Source organism: Poeciliopsis prolifica, unplaced genomic scaffold, assembly GCF_027474105.1.
Source record: "Poeciliopsis prolifica strain line A6 unplaced genomic scaffold, Auburn_PproV2 SCAFFOLD005, whole genome shotgun sequence".
Lineage (NCBI taxonomy): Eukaryota > Metazoa > Chordata > Actinopteri > Cyprinodontiformes > Poeciliidae > Poeciliopsis > Poeciliopsis prolifica.
In genome coordinates, this window is record NW_026562380.1 from 3,664,691 (window position 1) to 3,677,860 (window position 13,170).

Consider the following 13,170-nt stretch of genomic DNA (forward strand, 5'->3'; position numbering starts at 1 on the left):
TTAAATTACTTCATTCATCCCACCATGTTTTGTGCCAAAGTTATAGATCAATTTGGATTTAAAAAGAAAATGTATTTTTCAATTTTCTTTTTGGTGTAAAGTTTTTTTTTAATGTATTAAATTTATCCATAATGTGCAACTATCTGATTTTTTAAAAAATAAATAGCTTAAAGAGTGAAAAGACCAGCGTATAAATAAAACGTTCCCTTATGTATTTAAAAAACATAAATAACAAATGACCCGTTTTAGACCAATGTGTTTTAAAATTGAGTCTGGAAAATGGTAAAAATGAAAGAAAACGGAATTAAAATAAATTGTTGAACTTGTATCTATAGCAGAACAATTTGGGTCTAAAAAAAACAGCAAATCTGGCAAAAGTAAGCAGAGCTGGTTTTACTTTCCCATAAATTAAAAAAATTATCCAGTCCAATAGTACTTTTTGTATTTGCACAGGTATCTGAAAATATTTAAGTAGAAATATATAGGAACTCTGGATTCTAAGAAAAACAAAATCATATTCTATCTTAATTTCACTTTTAGTTTTAAAGAACAATGCGTTGCCGCACCAATAGGGGGCGCTGCTGTGCAAGTTGTGGATTCCACCTTAGAAAATTTCAGCCGTTAAATATTGAAATTGAAACATTTCTACAGTATTTAAACTTCTTTTTAATATGAATTAAAAGAATCTTAATTATAAACATCTGTATGAAAACAAAAACATTCACATAGTACATTAAAATATTACAGTACAGCTTACAAAGGTTAGGAAATATATTAAGATGAAATCAACATGTCCTAAATAATGAAAGAGTTTCAAGAACAGATCATAATCTGTACAAGGAGTGTGCAAAAGTACTATCCCATTTATGGGCTTTTATATACTGGCAATGAGAAGAGTCTGTCGTTTCCTCCAGCTCCTGAAGAACCTTGTGCCTCGGTCAGTAACCGACTGTGCAAAAATATACAGACGAGTCCTTGAACGCCCTTCAGTAATGGCTGAGCTCCTCTGGCGGGCGGGAGAAGTTGTAGCTGTCCTCGCTGCCAATGTAGGCGCTGATGCCGCTGTTCTGGCTTCCCCACTCGTAGTTGTCCGCAGCCAGGCTAGAGGGTGTGAAAGACAACATCCGTCAACATCGATCGTCCCTGCAGAACTTCCTGAACAGCAGGAAATGAGAGGATTGTACCTGGCCTGAATGTTCTGAGGCATGACGCTCCATGCCAGGTTGTCGTCGCTGTCGTAGCGTCTCGGGTTGTCGAAGAAGTAAGCTCTGGACGAGAAGACATGGCCAGGGAGGCCGGAGCTGCTCTGCAGGAGACAAAGACAAGATGGCGGTAACTAACCACAGTTTACTAATATGTAAATAAACATAAACTTTTATTCACTACTCAATAACTTATATTTATTTAGCATTAACGCTGCTTCATTGCTTTAGATTTTAGAAGTCGATGAGTTCTGTAACAATTTTTCGTCACAGTTACATCTTTTGATTATAAGAAATATGTAATATTTTCTTATGTGTATTATCACATTAGATTTTAATCCCATGGTTCTTATGGGTCTTTTTGTAGCAGAGTCTCCACTGTTGAACAGGTCCTATCAGAAATATTTTAATTTTTTGCCCCAGGAGCAAAGAAAAACACGGTATTATGAAAAATCAGAACAAACTCTCACATATTTAACCTTTTTTTTAACCCCTTGTGACGGTTCATGACCTTCTAGTTAGTGATTAATTGGCTAAACTGAAGATTTATCGGTTAATCGGATAAATTTTTAAAAAGGCATTCTGCAGATTTATCATTCAAGCCTGTTTTTTAAAACATAAAAAAAATTATTTAAACAAATTATTTTATAAATAAGGCAATAATATAATTGGCTAAAATTCAATAACATTAGCATTAATTTAGTGTACGCTTGATTTATTCGTACTAAAAAAAACTAGCTAAAGAAATACTGCAAACATGTTTAGCATCAATACAGTTTAGGGCTGATATATGTTTGGATTAACAGAGAAATAATTGAACAAAAAGGAGATTTTTTTTCTTCAGAATATGCCCAGTAATATAATCTATAAAATACTCTTAATTTTAAATGCAAAATGTACTTAGTTTTTGTACAGTTTTGGCTTATTTACTGTCCTGACAAATGCCATTTTCTCAGTCCTTACACCGCAATTAACCATTACACAATTACTAAATTAGTCTGCAATTATTTCAATAATTGATTAATTAATAGTTTCAACACTCAGCCGTGTTGTGGAGGCCTCACCCTGTCCAAGTTGGGTTTCCGAACCCTAAAGAAATACACAACAAGGGAAGTCGGTAGCAGCTCCCAAACAAACAGAATCACTCCGAAGACGACGTAGCCAGTGTCGCCCAGAGTCGACTGTAGATCTGCCTGAATAAAAAACAAAAGAAAGACGTTACAAACAGCAAAATAAATCCATCCATCAAAAACTTATCTACGACGACGCATTAGGTCCTTTTAGATACATTTTTCTAGAAAAATCATGGAAATTTCTGACTTGAAAATTCAAATTAACTTGCGGAAAAAAATATCTTCTTTTTGATAAATCAGAAATCTGGGGGAAAAGATGATGGAAAATTCGGAGTTAAAAGTCACAAATTTTCTCAAAAAGAAAAAAAAATTCGGAGATTTTTGGATGAAATTTACTCTTTTTCTCCATCTCCAATACACTGCTGTACTCGTTCAGTATTTTTCCTCAATGACTTGTGGGTAATTTTTAGCTTTTATGCAATGTGGGGATTTTAGGTGATTCGTTTGGTTTATATTTGTTTTCTTTTTAACTTTCAATATTAAGCAGGGTTTTTTTTTTTACGGGGAAATAATAAGAATGACTAATTACTTCCTGCCGTTTCTAAATAATCTTTCTTTTTATTTAGAAACGCTTGTAATCCTCCATAAAAACACAATCTTTTCTATTTTTTAAATGTTTAATCTTCTATCTTTATTGTTTAAGATTTGTATGAGACCCCAAAATATCTAGTTATTCAAAGTAAACAAAAGAGAAAAATTGTTTGTGCCAACATCCTGAACTTTTACTTTGAAATCCTCCCGGCAAGGTGATTTACCTGGTCCGACACGTTGTACCAGTCGTAGTCAAACGAGTTGATGCTTTTGTTCGACAACGCCAGGACAACCAGGTTGTAACAGGCCCTGGACGTGTACAACAGGATGACAATGGCTCCTATAACCGTCACCTGGCACACCGACGTCCCCTGCACAAAGTCAGAGCAGCAGCCCGGAGTTTAAGACGAAGTAAAAACAAAACAACTCAAGCTGAACAGCAAGCTGAAAAATATTAAGATTTCTGCACATTTTGTCACATCACAATCACAAACTTCAGACTATTTTTATTGGATTTTATGTGACAGTTAAACACATGGTGGTGCATATTTCTGAAATGGAAGTAAAATTATGGTGAATTTAAAAAAGTAATCAATAATCAGCAGAATAAACTTTTTTCTTTACCAGTTTTGTGCGTCTCAAGGCTGAAATATTTGGATTATTCTTTGTAAAATACATCAAACTCTGTGTACAGCGGTTTTATGTCTTTCAATTCTAAACGAGAATTAGCTATGAACTTTGACTAGGCCGTTGTAACAAATGAATATGGTTTGATCTAAACCAGGGATGTCCAAGTCATCTGAAGACACTATTGTGCGCTCCGTCCAGACGGGAATGTCTTATCCAAAATGAGTTTCCCACATTCACACACCAACATTTTAAAGTTTAACTTTTTTTTTGTTAGTTGTGACAGATTTGAGATTAAAAATTTGTTGGGTTTTTTTATTTTCATGTGGACAATGAAAACAACATTTTGTGAAAATGCTGAGGCCCCAATTTATACAGAATTTATACAGAGATCAAATAAAATGCAAGCTGACTTCATATAATATTTCATCTCATTTGTTATTTTAATCCCAATTTACCTTCTACATTATTCTGTCGCATGAAATCCATCACAATTCACATCTGTAACCAACTGGCGTGAAAAAGTTCACACGTTGAATGATTTTTTTAAGGTCTCAAAGCCAACCAAGAACAAAAGCAGATAATTTGTTCTTTCTGATTCCTGGTTCAGTCTCACCTTAGACTCCAGGTAGATGTTCGCCAGGGACATCTTGGCGATCTTGTAAAGACACAAAGAGAGCGAGACGGCGCACAGGACAAAGAGCGTGTCGTTGATGGCGACTCTCACGAGCACAATGGTGTGAGCTTCTGCAGAGGACATCCTCACCAGCAGGGCGCACGCTAAGTTCACGACTAAAAACACCAGGCTGATGAACAGGAACAGGAGGTAGAGGGGCAGCCTGACAGGAAAAGACCACAAACATTTTTATTATTCAGCTGCTAAAAATTGCAGCAGGGAAAATGAGCGGAAAAGGCCTGCTCTCACCTGTACCTCTGGAGCTCTGGGGCGTATTTGGACTTTGCCTTAAAAACAACCTATAAAAAAAAAAAAAAAAACATTTAATTATGCAAATATGTCAGGCCGTTTCACTTCTCCATTCTGGTTAACCAGGAACCTCGTGGTTGAAAATGGTTGCATTTTATGTTTGTGGTGCACAATAGTTACTCAGCCCAGGACTCACTGGAAACTTAAATGTGCTCGTATCAACACGGGAGGATTACACTAAAAATAAGCTTGAGGCAGAGGCTGGAGAAGGCAGCGGTTCGTATGTGGATTGCGTAAGCAGTTGAAGACATGATTCATTTCATTTCGGTGCAGATTCTGAATGCGAGCCTCCCACACTGAAGGCAGTAATAAGTGGGCTCCTTCCTCTCAAGTCACATGAATGATGGAGGGTGCCAAACAGGTTTCGCACCATTTGTCTATGTGAGGGTTATTTGCTCTCAGTGTCGATGCTTTATACGCGTCCACATCCTGAGCGAAGTGAAACTGTAGAGCAACTGTACTTTCACATGCATCTTTTGTGATGCAGGTGTAAAATGTATTTCCTCTTTGCAGATTTGTTTATTCTTCTGCTTTGTTTTTTCACTAATTTTAAAGATAATCCAAGAAAACGCCTTTATTTGTTAAATCATACAAAAGTCTTAGTAATCCCAGATGAGTCATGAATTTGCTTTCACTACATATTTTTGGATAACGGAGTTTGATCACTACAAAAACACAAAACCTCACCAAGGATTTAAGTTCAGTTTCTGGTGCACATATATTGAAATATTTGAAACGTTTTAACAGGATGTAACATCTTATTTTTAGTAAATATTTTCTTAATATTGATGACAATTAATTATTTCAATTAGCAAATTATTCCACTTATAATCTGCAAGAGGAGATTGTTCAGTTTTATCAATATCAAATGAATTATTTATTTAAAACAAGCTACTATTAGTGAATATATTTAAGTTAAATTGGTCACAAAGGAGTCAATCTAAGTTTGTTAAGATGAACCAACATAAATAAAGTAAGATTGACATTTTAGAGCGTTCTAATTCTCAATGGGTGCATTTTTAATTTTTGGATTTATAATATTAAAAATTCAACCATTTATGTGACGGTTTCTGTAGATATGATGACCTAAGCAGCTGTTTGGGTCGCTCATGCCTTAGGCCGGCTCTTAATCGTTTTTCTACCCGAAAATGATGAAAGTTATAATTTCCCCAGCATGTTTGTACTGATGTTTTTTCAAAGTGGTTTGTATATAAAGGCTGTTTTCTCCTCACAGTCTCAACACAATGCAGTTTCTCTCTTTATGACCGTTTGTTTTCACTTTTTCACTCTGTAGTTGGAAGCAGTGATAGAGATCCTACATGCTGATCTGCAGATGCATGCATTGTGGAGCTAACCGGAGTTAGCTTCGTCTGCCTGGTGATGCAGCAGTTCTGCAGGCAACATCGCTGGGATCGCCATCTTAATGAAACGACTCAACCCCACCAACTTGTACCAACATCATCACTGAAGACCTTTTAATAATTACATTTAGGCATTTTAGTGTAGCTTCATCTCTGCAGTATCATCACATGCAACTCAAATGTTTTTCTGCAGCAGAACATAATGCTAATAAACACCCACAAAGGAGGAATTAGATTAAAAGGATGCAGAGAGACAGAAAAACCACAGAAGAAACATAAAGTAATTAACTGCTTGCCTTCTGTGATGTCATCAGAAAGATGTATGAGTGGAAATATTTTTGTTTTTTTTTAAAGATTTTATCCTAGTTAAATAACAAATTATTTTTAAAAAGTATAAAAACCAACTATGGCATCTTGTTCTACATCTAAACTGAGTTTAAGAAATTTTATTGAAATGTTTGGCTTGTGTCTTTAATATATGAGTAATTTAAACATTGTCAGGAGACTTGAATGACCTATGTTACACAGCTAAATCAGCTATATTGCTCAAGGTGCAAAATGTCATTTCAGCTTCTAGTTCACACCAAGACAAAGATTCCCTGAAGCTACGACATGAAAAGACTTGTACTGAATGTCTTTAAATGTCAAGTTTCCCCATCTAAACAAAAGGAGTTCCTATCAACACCTGCAGACTATATTTCTTTGGTTTTGTTAGAGAGGATCTGGGATCAGGTTTCTGTTACTTCACATCTGCAGAGCTTCTGGACTCGACCTATTGTAACCCCTTAAACTACAAACTTCAATGATTGTTATTGATGTGATGGGTCAAAACAAAGTAGCACATGACATGGAAGCAAAACGATGCATAGCTTTCACAACGTTTGACAAGTTAAATATGAAAATGTGGCATGCTTTTGTCTGCAGCCCTCTTTACTTTGACAGTCCGGATCAAAATCCACCTGCCAAGGTGAGGAAAGCAGAGGCGTCACTAAGCAGTTCATCGCATTTTAAATTAAAACGAGCTCAATAATTTCCATGTTGTTGCTTTTTTAAACAGACTTCATAATTAATTTTTTTATTGTTTCTGGTGGGTTGGATATTTAAAATGTCTTCCAGTTATATTGCGGAGTGTTTATTGGTCTTTGATGGTAGAAACTCACATTATTATTATTTATCGCAAAAAATGTCTGGGACAATTTATCATCCGGTAACATTTATTATTTCGATAGGTCTGAATGTAACTCTGGAGGAGCTGCAGAGATCCGTATTTATAGCAGAACATCACATAAGAAGTTTGTAATCTGTGCAATGAAGAAGAAACGGCAAACATGAAGGTACTCTGGTCAGATGAAAGTACAACCTGAAAAAACCACTGTAGAACAGCATTATACATGTTCACAGTATAATGCTGTGAACACAAGCTGGTTAGAGATGACAGAAGTAAGTTTGGGCAGTAAAGACTAAAGAGTTTTATCACAATACTTTGTGGTGCTATTATGATAGAAATAAAAGTGACAACAAAACTATTACTTCTTTTTTTAGGTAACTGCAGCTATGACCGCATGACGTAGCAATCATAGCCTCATAAACACAAATACTGCTCAAGAAAAACACATTTATATCTAATGAGCTTCTTTAGGACGCCAGTCACATTTATATCACTAAACAAATAATAAATGTAACATTTAATATAACACATATATTAAAACATAACAAATTTGTTCAATTGGAATATATATTAGATCAAAATATAATAAATTAATTCACAATTAATACTAAATGTTTTAATATTTTCAAATTTACTGGCATTTATTGATACTCTTATGAAACAAACATTGGAGACACTGGTAAAAACGAGAATCCTGATAATACAGATAGTTGTGGAGTGCAATTTGTCACAACATGACAAAATTTTCATTTTTATGATACAAAATGTATCGTGATGAATGATGAAAGATAAACGCCCACCCTCTCACGAGAAGATGGATGGAGATGGAAGAAAAGGGGCCATGAAAGACCAAACATCTCGAGTTTTGGGGTCAGTTTTCTGGGGTTGTGGATATTTATGAAGACTCTACATCACGGCTCAAGCACGCATCCCACCTACATGTCCTGCAGAGGCAATAATCGGGTCTGATCCCGCTTACTCACCTGTGCAAAGTAAAGGTTCATGAGGCTGAGCGTGAAGAACTGCAGGCAGACGGGGAAGCAGTAGAGCAGCCAGAAGGGAAAGGGACCCAGAGTGTTGGCCGTGACAAAGTTCCTGAAGTAGAAGGAGAAGAGCACGGTGCGCAGGGCCGACCACAGCAGGCACAGGAACAGGAACACAGTCTGGTAGCTGAAGCGCTTGTGTCGGTACCGCAGAACCAGCCAGAGCTGCACGTAGATAAAAATGAAGAGGAGCGAGTAGAAGACGGTGTAGACCACCGTCAGACCCAGAGTCACAAAGGGGGGCACGGCCGGGCTCAGGGTGGGCAGAGGCAGGGGTTCCTTCTCCTCCGCCGGGGCCTCCATGATCAGCTCTCCCTGGCTTTCTGGAGGGGAGATGGAGCTGTTCGCAGCAGAGCCCTGCCTCTCAGGCTCCCAGGCCCGGGGCCGAAGCGAGGCGAGACGCGGCGAGGAGGCGCAGTCAAAGCACGGAGAACCAGGAAGACGGCAGGGCGGCTGTCACCAACTCAGCGGGGAAGGAAACCGGTCCAACTTCCTGCAGAGGATCCAGAGGCAGCCGGAGAGACGGAGGCACATGACCAAAGATGATGAGCAGGACTGCGGCGGGTTTCCAGGACCAGTCCCAACCCCCTCCTCAGCCAGGGAGGGCAGTGCGTGACGTTACGCACCAGCTGACGCATGCTACTGTACCTTTAACCCTGTGATGGCGCTTCCCACCGCAGCTCTGATCCCGGAGGGCAGATCAGGGCTCCTTTATGTATTCAATCTCGTTTTACCACCCTGCATGAAAACCAGACTGATTCATTCAGTATATGTGTTAAATAAAACAAATATATGGGCAACAGCAAGGCTTTACACTAAAAACAAAAAAAATTAAACAACAAAATTCACGTATTCTATATTTATGTGGGTGGGTATAGTCCTAAATGCAAATTTTTTGCAAGTTTAACAGCTAATAATGCATTTCCTAAACAAAATAGTTCTAACTATTTTTAGTTAGCGTCCGCAGCCCATTAGCTCTGCAGATAGTCTGGACTTTCTCCCATTGACTTTGATTCACTCCGGCAGATTTTTCCAGCTGACCAATCAGTGACCAGAAGGAGAAGCGAACGATAGGTTGTTTTCTGCTGTTTTAGCAATGACAGCAGAGGGAGGGAGTGAACCAATCCACTTCCAAATATTGGATTAACATTAGTAGCCATATTGTTTGGCTGTGTATTTCTCTCTTGACAGTGAAGGATGGTTGTTTACAATGCAGGCAAGTTTCCATAATTTTGAGATGCAGAGAGGTATTTAAATGTGCCACATTAATTTAATTATTTGAAACAAGTTTGATATATTTCATTTCATGCCAACAGCAGGATAAGCTTAAATTATTTACAGATATGTATGCTAACCATAACCATTAAAATGTGGTGTAAATACTGATGCTGTATATTTTGATTTTTTATATTTTCTTATTTTGTTTTCATTATATTTGGTCTTTTTTCTGTCAGTGTACTGCTGCTGGAAACTGAATATCCTAGAGGAACCTTCCCATAAAGTTTAATCTAAGACTTATTTATTTTTATTTTCATTCATCACAATGTCCACATCACTGTCAGGCATCAGTGATAGATTTATCAGGTTTTGATCCACCACTGGGTGAATTATGATCGATTGTAGTGTAAAATGATTCAAAGTCCTCAGACTTGATAAACAATTGGTTTTCCCAATTATCTAGTAATATGAAGCGACAGCAACATGAAGAAGAAACACGAGAAGTTTGAAAAATCCACACAGTGGGGGAAGTGACAACAGCAGATTCCAAGAACGAGCGCTCTGACCTTTTTCCAGAATGTTGCAGTCCTAAGAACAGCTAAGATACGTATGTTTGCCTTGATCAGGTGCTGTTTGCTTGATAAGTGTGTGAAGGAAAGTGGTGAAAATTTAAGAAAAATAAATTTCCTAATACAATAATATCACCAAATGTGCAAACAATCCAACAAATATGCGGTGCCATTTATAAAGTTACACAGTAGAAAAATTAACAGCAATAACTAGACCTATTTAGCCTGAAATACACAAGAAATGTGGGTGTTCAAATGTGAATCTAAAATATTTACATCAGGTCAAGAGTTTCTTATTCCATAAGAAAGGACAATAACAAATGTTAATTAACAAATTGCGATGGATTTTACTAGAAGTGCGACTTCAAATAAAATTCAACTTATAAAATTTGTGTCAAAGTTAAAATGTTTAAGGTCACTATTTTTCTTCAACTCTGTCCAAGATTGCGTCATATTTGTTTTCCAGTGAAAATAGGAAGTGTGATGTTATCAGAATTGTTTTTCTTTTCAGTCCCTCAGGGAACTGAAAGAACATTTTGGGTCACATTGACTGATTTCTATGTGCAACTTTGATGGGTTTCCCCTTTCATTCCGGCAACCAAACGTCACAGGGACAGACTTTGGTTTTTGACCCAAAGAAGAAGCAGCTTATCTCATGTGTGCACAACCCCCAGTCAGGTTGGTTTTTGTTTTGCTTTTGAGCAGCACGGTCTTTGTGCTACATGACCGGACATGTGAACACGAGGAAATCTACAGATGGAGTTCACTCCAGCTCACCTTTAACTTTCCTAATGCATTAATTTGCCACAGAGGCCCCACCAAACAGGATGCTGTCAGCTACGGTGCAAACCTCATTTAGAAATGAATGCACACACTTTTTGGTTTTTATTGTGTTTTCCACAGTCAGACTCTGGCCCTTTAAATTATCCACATTGTCGCTTCTGTAAAAAATAATCCAGTTTCCATTTAAGGGCAAATCAGACAACAGGCTACTGGTTCCCAGGCAACACAGTGACGATCACTGATGACATCACCATATATATTTTAACACATAAATGTTATGAATGTTACCAGTTTTAGCTGCTAAAGGTGTGTTGTTGCTCTTTATTCTTGGCAGCACTGGTAGATACTACTCAGCTTTCACCATTTAAAAAAAAGAGTGAGATGCATAAGTTTGAAAATATTGTTTCTGCTCCACAAAGGCTCAAAATAATAAACTCAGACTGAAATATTCAAATATAGAAAATTTTGTGATAAATTGTTGTTGGCAAGGTGCAGAGAAACTACACTCTGTTGTAAGCCTGCAGATTTAATTTCTCTTCTTGGCAGAATTAATGGGAAAATAAGCAAAGGGAAGAGTTTGAAGATTGACTTATGTATGCTTATTTGTTTTTTTGTTTATTCTGATTTGTTGTCTTTTCATCTGGTTGCTCTGTTTTTGTAAAGGATCTGAAATTATTCTATTTATTTTATTTAAACTAGTAGGGCAGACCTGGTTCTAAATAATGACCTAAACATTTTAAATATAAGTGAGGGTGACATTATTCCAAAATAGTAACAATGGCCATGTTTATCATTATCCTTGACCTATAGTATCTTTTTCATTACACACATTTTTGGAAAATGATCTGATATTTCTATTCCTAACAACTATACAGTTTTTTCTGTTATGATTTTGTACAGTATTTTGTTATTGCTATTAATATCGTCTTTATATATCTGACACTGGGAACTTTTTGTGTGGAATTTTATACCTGTTACTCTTGTTACACCTAAATGCCAATTTTTCTATTCTATTCTATTCTATTCTATTCTATTCTATTCTATTCTATTCTATTCTATTCTATTCTATTCTATTCTATTTTATACTTCAATATTCAGATGTTAAGGTGAAGACAGGTTAAAGAATTTAGAGGTAGTTTTCATTTAATTAAATATACATAGAAATGTATGGAACTATATTTCTATTTTTGTTTGAGAGAAAATACATGATATAAGGAAGCTTGTGCACTCAATTCTTCTCTTTAAAGTCGTTAAAATTGTTGTTTGAATAAGAAATACTTGTTTAAAGGTGTCATTAAAAACATATAATTAGTATTATATTTACGACTGCTTTGGAATCCTTGATTTATCGCTTCTGCTGGAGGAAATGGGTCTTTTTGCCCCGACTTGTCACAGACTACCAGAGTTGATTCCCAGTGCGACCAGAAGGTGGCGCCATATGACTGTGCTAAAACAGTAATGCGAGTCAACGTCGCTTTGTGACATTTTACAATTTAATTTATTATAATTTACAGTTATTGAACTTAGCAGAAAATAAAAACGTTCTTTAAGCTGCTTTTTCCAAACTTAAAAAAAAAAACCAACAAAAATAACTAATAAAATTTTTCTTGATTTGGCTTCACTCATTATGAAGCTCCAAATTTACATAATGGAGTCTTACAATTTGCATAGTTTTATCTTTAAAATATCAATCATTTTTTTAAAACAAGAATAAAGCTGCTATCCAATCTGTGGCGTGTTATTTTAAAATAATCAACCTCAGATAACTGGACTAATCATACAAGACAATTCCAGCTAAATTAAAGCTTAATTATCACTAATTAGTGACTTGTTCTAGTGAAGCAGAAGTTGGTATTTTTCAAGTAGAAAAAAAACATCTTAATTTGCCTAGTAAAGCTTCCATTCATTTTAAAATGAGACATTTAAATTGCATTTTTGAACCACTTTTTTGCATTGAAAAAAGAAAAGAAAAAAAAAAAAAGAAACTTCACTGAACGTTAGTGGCCATGATGGTTACCACGGACACCAAATGCCATAACAATAGGCCTAACCGATTCTCAATTAGACGGGCCAAAGTGCTGGATGGATGACTGATCATCTGTTAGTGGGTCAGAGACTCTTCAAGACCGAAACCTGTCCTCATTATCCCAGCTGGGGCTGACTGTGACAGCCGCTGCAGCACAAACCGAGTCATTACTGGATACCACTTTGCTTTATGTTGCTGCTGTTTACATAACATTTCAGCAAACTAAACTAAACTTGGAGCTCTTTGTGTGGTTACTGGTCCATGTTCTGACGATCTGCTGGCCTGAGTCCAGCGTTGTCCCTCTGGAGACGACCCACTCTGTGGCCCCTGGCTGTATAATAACAGTATCATCATCCAAATAAACCGACTGCCAGAGTTATGACAACACTGCATGGAAGGTTTAAGATTTCCTTTAAATGACAGGATGAGAAGATGAACTCTTCCCCTCTCAGGTTTTTATCATCAACAAAGAATTCCAAGTAGTTAAACTGAATGCCAAAGCACATAAAAAACCAGGAAACCAT

General features: G+C 36.6%; 1 protein-coding gene across 1 annotated transcript; it reads right to left on the bottom strand.

The window, feature by feature from the left end:
* Positions 1-372: 372 nt before the first annotated feature.
* On the bottom strand, positions 373-8,647 carry gpr137ba (G protein-coupled receptor 137Ba). Its single transcript, XM_055029547.1, has 7 exons — positions 7,991-8,647; positions 4,419-4,468; positions 4,110-4,332; positions 3,091-3,237; positions 2,267-2,395; positions 1,185-1,306; positions 373-1,101 (listed from the first exon to the last, which is right to left on the bottom strand). Exons 1-7 carry the CDS (start codon positions 8,351-8,353, stop codon positions 987-989), a joined length of 1,149 nt encoding a protein of 382 aa, XP_054885522.1. The 5' UTR covers positions 8,354-8,647; the 3' UTR covers positions 373-986.
* Positions 8,648-13,170: the final 4,523 nt, after the last annotated feature.

Excerpts from the sequence above, each read along its gene's own strand:
- gpr137ba (XM_055029547.1), bottom strand. The coding sequence starts at position 8,353 with ATGGAGGCCCCGGCGGAGGAGAAGGAACCCCTGCCTCTGCCCACCCTG. Across the intron at positions 1,307-2,266 it reads GGAAACCCAACTTGGACAGG|AGCAGCTCCGGCCTCCCTGG; the intron begins GTGAGGCCTCCA and ends TGTCTCCTGCAG. Across the intron at positions 1,102-1,184 it reads CCTCAGAACATTCAGGCCAG|CCTGGCTGCGGACAACTACG; the intron begins GTACAATCCTCT and ends CACACCCTCTAG.